Genomic DNA, 13,798 nt, shown 5'->3' on the forward strand with positions numbered 1-13,798 from the left:
TGATGTAGAGGGCGGGAGGGAGGGGGAGAGGGAGAGAGAGGTGGAGACTGAGAGAGACTGTGTGAGAGAGAGAGACTGTGAGAGACAGAGAGACTGTGAGAGACAGAGAGAGGGGGAGACTGTGAGAGACTGTGAGAGAGACTGTGTGTGAGAGAGAGAGAGAGACTGTGAGAGAGAGAGAGGGACTGTGTGAGAGAGAGAGAGAGAGAGAGAGCGACTGTGTGAGAGAGAGAGAGAGAGAGAGGGAGGCTGGCGGAGAACAATGGGCTAATAGAGGGTACAGGGTTCACACAGACCACAGTCTCAACCCAGAGAGGAGACAACCTACCCTTCTCAACCAGCCAAAAGAAAGCAATAGATAGCATGCCAAATAGCACCCTGTTCCCTACATAGTGGACTACTTTTTAACCAGAACCCTATGGGCAATAGGATTGCAATTTGGGATACACCTGTTCAAATCAAGTTTATTTTATATAGCCCTTCGTACATCAGCTGATATCTCAAAGTGCTGTACAGAAACCCAGCCTAAAACCCCAAACAGCAAGCAATGCAGGTGTAGAAAAACTCCCTAGAAAGGCCAAAGCATAGGAAGAAACCTAGAGAGGAACCAGGCTATGAGGGGTGGCCAGTCCTCTTCTGGCTGTGCCAGGTGGAGATTATAACAGAACATGGCCAAGATGTTCAAATGTTCATAAATGACCAGCAGGGTCAAATAATAACCTTGTGCACTTAAACTACACCATTGCTGGGCCTGGTCTAGGACCATTACCAGATTTAGACGATCCCTCAAACACTCTGAAGACAGCTTCTTCAGCTACTACCACCGTAGTCTGAGAATATCCTCAGAAAGACAGACAAATACATCCATTTTGATTTCCTAGAGAAAGTTATTTTTATCTCTCTTTTGACTTCCCCAAAAGTCAAAATGAAGGCTTTTTGAGAGAATTTGATCTGGCCTGATTGTTCACATCGACGAGGATGAAATAGAATACCACAGTATGATTCATAATACCCATAAAACCTAGCGGTCAAACAGGGAAATGGTTCCAATTGTTTTTCCACCATTACTTTTTCCCATAGGGGGATTTTAGAAACGCTTTTAAAATAAGGGACGTGTTTTGTGTAGGCGTACCCTGACGTTTTGATAACCGTGTAAATCTCTCACAGACAAGGTGACTTTAATCAATACATTTGTCTGTATCCCCCCCCCCCCCCGAAAATGCTAATGTGGCTATCATATAGAACTACAATAACCTGTCTCAAGCGTCACGTCCCTCACCAGAGCCACGATCTGGATGAAACTGACGAATTCGAGGCAAAGGTAAGAACCTCTGAATTAGCTATCTAATGTTAGCTAAATTTAGTAATGAATAAATTGGCTACATTTCCTTAAATTGACAATACTTACTGTTAGCAAAGCTGTCAGCTAAAGATGACGTGCACCATCTTGTAGGGATTTGTAGTTTACTTTGTAGGCTACTTTGTAGTTTACTTTGATGCTAATTAGCATTTTCTAATCTGAGAGTATATAGAGCTGAATATCTTGATAAAAGTCACTTTGTCCGGGAGAGATTTACACCGTTATCAAAACGTCACGCCAGGGTAAGTCCACAACAATGCTTAAACCACATTTATAGGAGACATCTTTTTGAGGTCTGGGAACAAAACAAAACCATTTGAATTGTGTAGTTGCCCTTTTTAATTCAATTGTGCTCAGGACTTGCAAGTGTTTTTGTACTGTACATTGTAGTCTACATGTGGCGAATACAGATCATCATGATATCATTCTGCCAGGTAGCCCTACTTTTGAAGTGAATCTTTAATCGGGAAGGTTTTTTGGGAAAGCCCCCCAAAAATAAAAATAAATAAAACAGTGCATGATGACTGAATTGTGCCTCGCAAATTTTTTTAAACAAAACTTTTTAAATACCCATTGCTGCATTCCCCATTGCTGCATACCTATTGTTGCTGTTTGACTAAATCTTGATAATAAATAAATATATTTTAAAAAGGTAATTGTGACCTAAAAGCTAAAGTGACCAGCTACATTATTTTAACTGCCACCCTAGCGACAAAAAAAATAAAAATGGTTCGCTAGTGTTTTGATCGTAGTTTTGAGGGGGGGGGGGGGGGGAACAAACAAACTCAATATACTATACTTTAAAATGACTAAAACCAAATAGAAACTGTAGGAATGATCCTGTATCTACATTCATACAGTTTCTTGTGTCCAGATAAATATCACCCAAAATGAAAACCAGACAGTCAGGGAGCATCAGATTCTCAAAACGATGGACGCGGCAGTGAGTTGAATCATCTCTCCTCCAGGTGTTTAATTAAATGTTTAAATTTGATCTTTTATTTAGCTAGGTAAGTCAGTTAAGAACAAATTCTTATTTACAATGATGGCCTACCGGGGAACAGTGGGTTAAACTGCCTTGTTCAGGGGGCAGAACGACAGATTTTTAAAAACCTTTTTCAGCTCGGGGATTCGATCCAGCAACCTTTCAGTTACTGACCCTACCCTTTAACCACTAGGCTAACTGCCGCCCCATTTTAAGATGCTGTAGTAAGTGTGGAGCTGAATCCTAACTGAATTCTCGTTCTCCTCCAGGTCTTTAAGATGCTGTAGTAAGTGTGGAGCTGAATCCTAGCTGAATTCTCGTTCTCCTCCAGGTCTTTAAGATGCTACAGTAAGTGTGGAGCTGAATCCTAGCTGAAGCCTCAGCATGTCTGTCCTGCTGACGGTGGTGGTGATGGGTGTGGTGGGGTGGGGGGCCGTGGTCCAGGGGGCTCCGTGTCCCGGAGGGGGCCTGGCTGACTGCCCTACCCAGCAGAGCAACACCTCCGGTGGGGGTAAAACCTCCAGGGACTACTGCTACACCACCCGTATCCGCTCCACCGTGCTCCAGGGCCTGCCCTTTGGAGGGGTGCCCACCGTCCTCGCACTCGACTTCATGTGCTTCCTGGTGAGTCACTTCTGGTTTTGTATCAATACAACTTTATTGTCCATCGCTGTCTTTTTTTATTTTTTTTTATTTTTCTACACCAAATTCAGATTAATATTTAGTAGTTTATTTTTATATTTTATTGACCATCTGATCTGGTTTGGAATAAACTCTAGTTGGCTATAGCCTACACCTTAAGCCCAGTGTTGGTTCTGGTTCAATGAAAACCAAGGGCCCTGCGCTACAGATGTAACCACCAGGTAGTGTGTCTAACTGGTTCTGGTTCTGTAAATACAGGAAAACAGTTGGGATTTGAAATAACACCTTGCTTCACTAATGTATTGTGTAAAATAGCTAGCTACCCTCTGTGTACGTTGGGACCTCTCACTCTCTATTGAAGACCGGAGTAAGATGGCGCCGACAGACATGGCAGCTCTGCTTCTAGCGCCGAGGTCTTCTACTTTAAGATCTGTTGTGTATTGTTGTGTACTGTTAGATATTACTGCAACGCTGGATCTAGGAACAGAAGAATTTTCGCTACACCCCGCAATAACATCTGCTAAATATGTATATGTGACCCATTTTGTGTGTGTGTGTGTGTGTGTGTGTGTGTGTGTGTGTGTGTGTGTGTGTGTGTGTGTGTGTGTGTGTGTGTGTGTGTGTGTGTGTGTGTGTGTGTGTGTGTGTGTGTGTGTGTGTGTGTGTGTGTGTGTGTGTGTGTGTGTGTGTGTGTGTCATTCCTAGGTACTCCTGTTTGTGTTCTCCATCTTGAGGAAGGTAGCGTGGGACTACGGCCGCTTGGCGTTGGTGACTGATGCAGACAGGTATATCACTACGCTGCAGCCTTTACAATGTGATCTCTGCACTCCTGGAGTAGAAGGCCAGGTTGTTGTAACTCTTGTTAACTTTGCATTCTCTGGTAGAACACAAAGCACTAGGCCCTAGTGTGTTGAAAGGCCCTTCTAGGCCCTAGTGTGTTGAAAGGCCCTTCTAGGCCCTAGTGTGTTGAAAGGCCCTTCTAGGCCCTAGTGTGTTGAAAGGCCCTTCTAGGCCCTAGTGTGTTGAAAGGCCCTTCTAGGCCCTAGTGTGTTGAAAGGCCCTTCTAGGCCCTAGTGTGTTGAAAGGCCCTTCTAGGCCCTAGTGTGTTGAAAGGCCCTTCTAGGCCCTAGTGTGTTGAAAGGCCCTTCTAGGCCCTAGTGTGTTGAAAGGCCCTTCTAGGCCCTAGTGTGTTGAAAGGCCCTTCTAGTGCTTTGTGTTCTACCAGAGAATACATGTCCAGACAGACTACTTGTTTAAAAATATATATGTTTTTATGGGATTTTCAGATTTATTTAACAGATAGAGAGAGGATGCCAGCGGGGGGAAAGACAGAGAGAGGATGCCAGCGGGGGGAAAGACATGGAGAGGATGCCAGCCGGGGGAAAGACAGAGAGAGGATGTCAGCCAGGGAAAGACAGAGAGAGGATGCCAGCCAGGGAAAGACAGAGAGAGGATGCCAGCCGGGGGAAAGACAGAGAGAGGATGCCAGCCGGGGAGAAAGACAGAGAGGCTAGATTAGAACCTAGACTAGCCAGGCCACGAGATGGACTGCTTCTACTGGGTCAGAGTTAACTGTCCTCAGACAGACGGACAGACAGTTGTTGGGCAAATGGAGGAACTAGGAATAATCATCACTTTTCTTACAGTTTCTTTTCCCAGTCAAAGCCAATCAGAATCATGCAGTCTGTACAGTACTACTGTTTTCAGGGATATGTAGCCCCTCTGTGGAGTGTTTCCAAATGCCGTAGTCAGTAAGGAGGTCAGTAGTCAGTAATGAGGTCAGTAGTCAGTAATGAGGTCAGTAGTCAGTAATGAGGTCAGGTCAGTAATGAGGTCAGGTCAGTAGTCAGTAATGAGGTCAGTAGTCAGTATTGAGGCCAGGTCAGTAGTCAGTAATGAGGTCAGGTCAGTAATGAGGTCAGGTCAGTAATGAGGTCAGGTCAGTAGTCAGTAATGAGGTCAGTAGTCAGTAATGAGGTCAGGTCAGTAATGAGGTCAGGTCAGTAGTCAGTAATGAGGTCAGTAGTCAGTAATGAGGTCAGTAATGAGGTCAGTAGTCAGTAATGCGGTCAGTAGTCAGTAATGCGGTCAGTAGTCAGTAATGCGGTCAGTAGTCAGTAATGAGGTCAGTAGTCAGTAATGAGGTCAGTAGTCAGTAATGAGGTCAGTAGTCAGTAATGAGGTCAGTAGTCAGTAATGAGGTCAGTAGTCAGTAATCAGGTCAGTAGTCAGTAATGAGGTCAGTAATGAGGTCAGTAGTCAGTAATCAGGTCAGTAGTCAGTAATGAGGTCAGGTCAGTAATGAGGTCAGGTCAGTAGTCAGTAATCAGGTCAGTAGTCAGTAATGAGGTCAGGTCAGTAATGAGGTCAGGTCAGTAGTCAGTAATGATGTCAGTAAGCAGGTCAGTAGTCAGTAATGAGGTCAGTAGTCAGTAATGAGGTCAGTAGTCAGTATTGAGGCCAGGTCAGTAGTCAGTAATGAGGTCAGTAATGAGGCCAGGTCAGTAATGAGGTCAGTAATGAGGTCACGTCAGTAATGAGGCCAGGTCAGTAATGCAGTATCCAAATCTTGATTTGATGAACAAGTCAACTACTGCCTTTTACCCCTGAGGACAATGTTTCATTGCCAATTAGTTGCCAACTTTTTTTGTTGTCCTGGCAACCCACTTCCTCGTCTCCTTCTTAAAACGCAGTGGAGGAGAAGGTCCAAGGAGGTGTTTTGAGAAGGAGGAGAGAGGACGTGAGGAATTGGGGAAAGACAAATCAAGAAAGAGCCAGTGTTTCTCAGGAGTCAAAGGAAGTAGTTGAGTCATCTGCCAGAGAGGACAGTGGGTAAAAAGGGACAATACACTTTGCTTTAGTCTTCAGTCAACTCACTGAACTCCTAGAAACTGCAAACATGACATGGTTACACTCTATCACTTTAAATACTCTGCAGAACAGCTGAGACTTCTTTCAGAGGTCGTGCTTGTTTATCTAGCTGATGTTTTTCACTATTTGCTCAGCTGGATATTTGATAGCATCTAACCCCATAGGACTACAGTCATGACTCAGGGCTAGCTATGGGAGGAGAGAGATGGGAGGGAGGGAAGGACCGAGGGGAGAGGGACCGACCGAGGGAGGGGAGAGGGACCATTGACCGAGGGAGGGGACCGAGGGAGGGAGGGAGGGGAGAGGGACTGACCGAGGGAGCGAGGGGAGAGGGACCGACCGAGGGAGGGGAGAGGGACCAGGGACCGACCGAGGGAGGGGAGAGGGACCGACCGAGGGAGGGGTCCAGGGACCGACGGAGGGAGGGGACCAGGGACCGACCAGGGGAGGGAGGGGACCAGGGACCGACCGAGGGAGGGAGGGCGCAGTGGGGGAGGGACCGACCGAGGGAGGGAGGACCAGGAGGGGGAGGGACTGACCGTGCGAGGGGCAGGAAGAGGGACAGGGAGGGGGAGGGATAGGCACCGACCGAGGGAGGGGGAGGGACAGGGAGGGGAAGGGACATAGACCGACCGGGGGAGGGAGGGACAGGGACCGACCGAGGGGGGGGTGGGGATATAGACCGGGGGAGGGGTGGGGACAGGGACCGACCGAGGGAGGGGGAGGGATGGACCGAGTGAGACGGACCGACCGAGGGAGGGAGAGGGACGGACCGACCGAGGGAGGGATGCAGGGAGAGGGACAGCGGGAGAGAGGCAGAGGCCAAAGGTGTACTTTTGTAATGGAGAGAGAACATGTAGATGAGACTAGACATTAGTAGACAGTACTTAGAGGTGCTGACTGGGGCTCCGTTTGTCTCCTGTCTAACTCTACTGTACTAAGTGGATAATGACACAGTGTTCCATAGATAGGCCTGTTGTTTACCCAGCTGCATGCCTGCAGGACGGGCAGACAGACAGCGAATCCCATTTTGGCTTAACGTCTAGGCTTAATGCATTTCTGTCTGACTGTTTTATTATGAACCACTAGTATGGAGTAGAGTTCTGGTCTTTTGGTACTAATACCTTCCAGAAAATACTCAGGCAAACACCTGTGTTTCTCACCACAGTATTCGTACTCTTGTCAAGCTGTTGGCAAAGGTTTCTCCATATGTATGTCTCACCCCAGTCGAAGGTCCTCTGTCACTGTAAAGAGAACTGAACTTGAACTTACTGATTTTTGTGATTATTATTATTCTTTAACCTGAACAGGTGATCACTAGTTTCTCCTCCAGGAATATCCCAAGCTGACCTCCGCCATTTTGTTTTATATTTCTGTTTTGTTTTCTCTCTCTGTGAAGACAGAATCAGCGATACAGTCGTCTGGATGAACAGAAACAGTATGTCTTCTTATTGTATCACACTGCTTCTTCTCTCTCAACCAATCTAACTCGCTTCCTTCCATTCCTACCTAGGCTGGTGTGGGTTGGCCTGTCCTTCTCTCTCAACCAATCTAACTCGCTTCCTTCCATTCCTACCTAGGCTGGTGTGGGTTGGCCTGTCCTTCTCTCTCAACCAATCTAACTCGCTTCCTTCCATTCCTACCTAGGCTGGTGTGGGTTGGCCTGTCCTTCTCTCTCAACCAATCTAACTCGCTTCCTTCCATTCCTACCTAGGCTGGTGTGGGTTGGCCTGTCCTTCTCTCTCAACCAATCTAACTCGCTTCCTTCCATTCCTACCTAGGCTGGTGTGGGTTGGCCTGTCCTTCTCTCTCAACCAATCTAACTCGCTTCCTTCCATTCCTACCTAGGCTGGTGTGGGTTGGCCTGTCCTTCTCTCTCAACCAATCTAACTCGCTTCCTTCCATTCCTACCTAGGCTGGTGTGGGTTGGCCTGTCCTTCTCTCTCAACCAATCTAACTCGCTTCCTTCCATTCCTACCTAGGCTGGTGTGGGTTGGCCTGTCCTTCTCTCTCAACCAATCTAACTCGCTTCCTTCCATTCCTACCTAGGCTGGTGTGGGTTGGCCTGTCCTTCTCTCTCAACCAATCTAACTCGCTTCCTTCCATTCCTACCTAGGCTGGTGTGGGTTGGCCTGTCCTTCTCTCTCAACCAATCTAACTCGCTTCCTTCCATTCCTACCTAGGCTGGTGTGGGTTGGCCTGTCCTTCTCTCTCAACCAATCTAACTCGCTTCCTTCCATTCCTACCTAGGCTGGTGTGGGTTGGCCTGTCCTTCTCTCTCAACCAATCTAACTCGCTTCCTTCCATTCCTACCTAGGCTGGTGTGGGTTGGCCTGTCCTTCTCTCTCAACCAATCTAACTCGCTTCCTTCCATTCCTACCTAGGCTGGTGTGGGTTGGCCTGTCCTTCTCTCTCAACCAATCTAACTCGCTTCCTTCCATTCCTACCTAGGCTGGTGTGGGTTGGCCTGTCCTTCTCTCTCAACCAATCTAACTCGCTTCCTTCCATTCCTACCTAGGCTGGTGTGGGTTGGCCTGTCCTTCTCTCTCAACCAATCTAACTCGCTTCCTTCCATTCCTACCTAGGCTGGTGTGGGTTGGCCTGTCCTTCTCTCTCAACCAATCTAACTCGCTTCCTTCCATTCCTACCTAGGCTGGTGTGGGTTGGCCTGTCCTTCTCTCTCAACCAATCTAACTCGCTTCCTTCCATTCCTACCTAGGCTGGTGTGGGTTGGCCTGTCCTTCTCTCTCAACCAATCTAACTCGCTTCCTTCCATTCCTACCTAGGCTGGTGTGGGTTGGCCTGTCCTTCTCTCCTGCCAGGCTTTTCTTATTCGAGCCTGTCTCCTGCTGTTCTCTCTTTCTTTCTGGTCTTTCCACAGTTTTAACCCTGCTGCTGTCTCTCTATCTCTGTCTTTCTGTCTCTCTCTCTCTGTGTCTCTCTCTCTCTCTCTGTGTCTCTCTCTCTCTCTCTCTCTGTGTCTCTCTCTGTGTCTCTCTCTCTCTCTGTGTCTCTCTGTCTCTGTGTGTCTCTCTCTCTCTGTCTCGCTCTCTCTCTCTCTCTCTCTCTCTCTCTCTCTCTCTCTCTCAATGTATCAATTCAATTTGCTTTATTGGCATGACGTAACAATGTACACAAAGCCTACATTGGATATTTACAATATGAAAATATTGCTGGGACAACAGTAACAACAATAACAAAGGGTCAAAATAACCATACATTCAACAATAACAATAAACATACAGTAGAGTACATGTGCAGGTTGATTGGTCTGTCAGACACTGTCCCTCATCTTATGGCAGGCAGCAATGTAGAGCGCTGCCAACCCACAGCTCTCTGCGTCCTCCCCCAACAGGACGGGTAGCCGATCCTCATCAGAGAGTTCTTTGAAACCTTGAATAAGGGTTTCAAAATTGGGGAAATGACACTCTCTAATTGTTTTATATTTTTGACATTTTGTCAGGAAATGCAGCTCCGTCTCAGGTTCTGCTATTGTGCAGTGGTTGCACAGCCTTTCCTCTACAGGGAGCCAGGTTTTCCTGTGTCTACCCTTCTCAATGGCAAGGCTGTGCTCACTGAGCTTGTACTTTGTCAAGGTTTTTCTAAGGTTTTGATCAGTAACCATAGTCAAATAGTTAGCCACGGTGTACTGTCGATTTAGGGCCAGATAGCACTGCATTTTGCTTTGTGTTTGTGCTTGTGTTTCCCAATAAGCAATATAGTTTTGTTTTGACTGTGTTGTAATTTGGTTTATCCTGATTGATTGGATGTTCTGGTCCTGAGGCTTCAGTGTGTTAGTAGAACAGGTTTGTGAACTCAGCCCCAGAACCAGCTGGATGAGGGGACTCTTTTCTTTGCTCAGCTCTTGGCATTGCAGGGCTTGGTAATGATATGAGAGGGGGTCACTGTATTTTAGATGTTTCCAAAACTTATTTTTTGAGTTTTTTATTATTAGTGGATATTGGCCTAATTCTGCCCTGCATGCATTGTTTGTAGTTTTCTTCTGGACATGTAGGAGAATCTTACAGAACTCTGCATGCAGGGTTTCAATGGGATGTTTGTCCCATTTGATGAAATCTTATTTTGCAAATGGACCCCACACCTCGCTGCCATAAAGTGCAATTGGTTCAATTACACATTCAATTAGTTTTAGCCAAAAAAAATTTTTTTAGCCAAAGGTATTTCAATTTGAATTTGCCTTTTTAATGGCGTAGAATACCCTGCGTGCTTTCTCTCTCAGTTCATTCACTGCCTCATTAAGGTGTCCAGTTGAGCTTATTTTTAAACCTAAGTAATTGTAGTGTGTGCAGTATTCTATATATTTTGTACCAATTGAGAACTTTGGTCTAATTCCCTGAGATCTGGATCTTCTCTGGCAAATCATTATTTTAGTATTTTTGGGGTTTACTGCCAGGGCCCAGGTCTGGCAGTACTGCTCTAGCAGGTCCAGGCTCTGCTGTAGGCCATGTGCTGTGGGTGACAGCAGGCATAGGTCATCTGCGAACAGTAGGCATATAACTTCTGAATTGTGGAGACTAACACCAGGGGCTGAGGATTTTTCTATAATAGTGGCCAATTCGTTGATGTAAATATTGAAGAGTGCAGGGCTCAGATTGCAACCCTGGCGAAGGCCCCGCCCCTGGTTAAATAATTCTGTTATTTTCTTACCAATTTTAATGCTGCACGTATTGCCAGTAAACATTGATTTAATTATGTAATATGTTTTAACCCCTACACCACTTTCAATAACTTTGTAGAACAGTCCTGTATGCCAAATAGAATCAAATTATTTTTGGAAGTCAATAAACAAGAGTATATTTTGGTATTATTTTGGTGGACATGTTTATTCATCTAGGGTGTGTAGGGTGTAAATTTGATCAGTTGTGTGATGTTTTGGTATAAATCCAATTAGGCTTTTACTCAAGACATTGTGCTTATTAAGGAAGTTTAGAACTCTTACATTTATAATAGTACAGAAAACCTACCCCAGGTTACTGTTCACACAAATGCCTCTGTAATTGTTAGGTTCAAATTTGTCTCCGTTCTTAAAGATTGGGGTTATGAGTCCTTGATTCCAGATGTCAGGGAAATAACCTACACTCAGGATCAAATTAAACGGTTTTAATATAGCCAATTGAAATTTTGCACTAGTGAGTTTGAGCATCTCATTTAGGATGCCATCAGGTCCGCATGCCTTTTTAAATTTGAGAGCCTGAAGTTTCTTATAGAGCTCCTGGTCAGTAATTGGGGAGTCCAATGGATTTTGATTGTCCTTTATAGCTTTTTCTAATCCATTCAACTTCTCCATTCAACTTCTCATGAATTTGGCGTTGTTCTGCGTTTGTGTCTCTGTCTCCTCTCTCTCTCTCTCTCTCTGTCTCTGTCTCCTCTCTCTCTCTTTCTCTGTCTCTCTCTGTCTCTGTCTCTCTCTCTGTCTCTCTCTGTCTCTGTCTCTCTCTCTCTCTCTCTCTGTTTTACACCTATAACCCTGTTGCTGTATGTTCTCTCTCCCTAACTAACTAATCAGCTCTATATGCTAATCTATGTGTCATCATTGACCTCTCTGAGAAGCAGAATGTCTCTCCTGTCCTCCTGTATGAGCGCACCGCATGATGCGCCCAGCAGGCATGATACCTACAGGGTGGAGAGGTACGGTAACTAGTAACTACACACCTCACCTTCACCCTGTGGTTGTGTAGACGCCATCAAGCTCCTGAGTCCTGACTGGTTATCCCTCCCTGCCTACAGCTCCTGTATCAGTATGTGGTGGTTGAGTGTTTCTCCACTAGACAAGACACCTACACCTAGCTCTCTGAGGTCATCTCTGGAAGTCTATTGAGTTATAGCCATTGTGTCCCCCCCCCCCCCATTAGAGACCTCAAAGAGCTCTGGGTGATGTCATCCTTTAATCTAGTTTTACACTGGACAGTTCCTCCATCGTTAATGGAGATACAACCAGGGGAATAGTAGCCTGGGCCCAGATCTGTTAATGTTGTCTTGTGAACTCCTATGATCATTGACATACAATCAGATCAAAAGGGTAAAGCCTGACGAAGAATATGAGATATAAAAGAGCTTCAATCTGGTCTAGTTCTGGGAGTCAGAAACGCTTGTGTATCAGTGTCTGAGCTGTAGGACCTGACAGCTCTGCTGGTTGATCAGTGGTGGTGGGTTACATCTTTCTATGGTTATGTGTCTCAATGATACAACACTCAGGTTCTTCTGTTGTCTTTGTGAATGCCCTTTTCTTTCTCTCTCTAATGTGGGTCTCTCTCTCTGTCTCTCTCTAATGGGGGTCTCTCTATCTCTGTCTGTCTGTCTCGCTCTCTCTCACTCTCTCTAATGGGGGTCTTCTGTCTGTCTCGCTCTCTCTCGCTCTCTCTAATGGGGGTCTCTCTCTGTCTCTCTCTGTCTTTGTCTGTCTGTCTCGCTCTCTCTAATGTGGGTATCTCTCTCTGTCTCTCTCTCTGTCTCTCTCTAATGTGGGTCTCTCTCTCTGTCTCTCTCGCTCTGTCTTTCTCTCTCGCTATCTCTAATGGGGGTCTCTCTCTCTCTCTCTCTCTAGTGGGGGCCCTTCATTGCTTTTCCTTCCAATCTCTGTCATCTTAACAGGCTTGGGTGTCAGACTATGTGCTGAGACAGTTTGTGTATCTCTAGAATCCTCCAACTGCATGACACGGTGCTGAGGTGTGTTCTGGGTGATTTGTTGTCTCACTGACGGGTGCATGAGTACTAGGCCAACCGTTCACTCAAACCCCCAGCCCCGTCTCCCAGGTTTTGGCTCAACGACATTCAATTCAGGAAATAAACTGAAATTGGAATTGTAAGTTTACTTCCTGAATTGACTGAATAGATAGATTGATGCCACCTACAGACTTCTGAGGTACAGCAGCGTGGATACAGCCCAGCACCAACCTCTCCGGACCATTTCAGAGCCCTACTGCATGTGTGGCCACTGAACTAACTAATATGTAAATAAACACTGTTGATACTGTACTGATGTCAGCCTAACTAACTATTTGAGATCAGGTTTGTTGTTTTTTGGGGGTGCCAAGACTAATGCTAGAATAAAGCTATCTCCATCAGGTTTGTTGTTGGGGGAGTGTCAGGCTAATGCTAGGCTAAAGCTATCTCCGTCAGGTTTGTTGTTGGGAAGCGTCAGGCTAATGCTAGGCTAAAGCTATCTCCATCAGATTTGTTGTTGGGGGAGTGCCAGGCTAATGCTAGGCTAAAGTTTTCTCCATCAGGTTTGTTGTTGGGAAGCGTCAGGCTAATGCTAGGCTAAAGCTATCTCCATCAGGTTTGTTGTTGGGGGAGTGCCATGCTAATGCTAGGCTAAAGCTATCTCCATCAGGTTTGTTGGGAAGCGTCAGGCTAATGCTAGGCTAAAGCTGTCTCCATCAGGTTTGTTGTTGGGGGAGTGCCATGCTAATGCTAGGCTAAAGCTATCTCCATCAGATTTGTTGTTGGGAAGCGTCAGGCTAATGCTAGGCTAAAGCTATCTCCATCAGGTTTGTTGTTGGGGGAGTGCCAGGCTAATGCTAGTTCTATCTTTTTAACATTGTGTGTGTGTGCAGTGTGGCGTCTGCCATGACTTCGGAGCTTCCCGATCGCTACGAACGCCTGACTTCTGTCTCCAGCTCAATGGACTTTGAGCAGAGAGACACTGTAAGTACTACTTCCTGGTTTTACTGAGATCAGGGGTCATGGGGTGTGGAGCGACAACAGTAGGGACTTCCCTACAACAGGAAACATTTTTGGGAGAAAAATTTTGTCGTACATTTTAGTCATTTAGCAGACGCTCTTATCCAGAACGACTTAGTTAGTGAATGTATGTTAAAGATGCCCTCTGGGATCTTAAGCGCAACAAATTTTAACATTTTGCACAAATTGAATTTGTAACATTTCATAGGAATTGCAAAATTCGTAACATGTCACAC

General features: G+C 45.9%; 1 protein-coding gene across 1 annotated transcript in view; it reads left to right on the forward strand.

Moving 5' to 3' along the window:
* Positions 1-13,798, forward strand: part of LOC139569678 (CSC1-like protein 2) — a 92,665-nt gene that overhangs the window by 26,349 nt on the left and 52,518 nt on the right. The window contains exons 2-5 of the mRNA XM_071391087.1: positions 2,677-2,969; positions 3,693-3,772; positions 7,258-7,296; positions 13,436-13,526. Of these exons, the coding sequence (XP_071247188.1) occupies positions 2,730-2,969; positions 3,693-3,772; positions 7,258-7,296; positions 13,436-13,526 (450 nt within the window). The 5' untranslated portion in view covers positions 2,677-2,729. The remainder of the gene's footprint in view (positions 1-2,676; positions 2,970-3,692; positions 3,773-7,257; positions 7,297-13,435; positions 13,527-13,798) is intronic.

The sequence above is a fragment of the Salvelinus alpinus genome, chromosome 3 (genome assembly GCF_045679555.1).
Source record: "Salvelinus alpinus chromosome 3, SLU_Salpinus.1, whole genome shotgun sequence".
NCBI classification, from domain to species: Eukaryota; Metazoa; Chordata; class Actinopteri; order Salmoniformes; family Salmonidae; genus Salvelinus; species Salvelinus alpinus.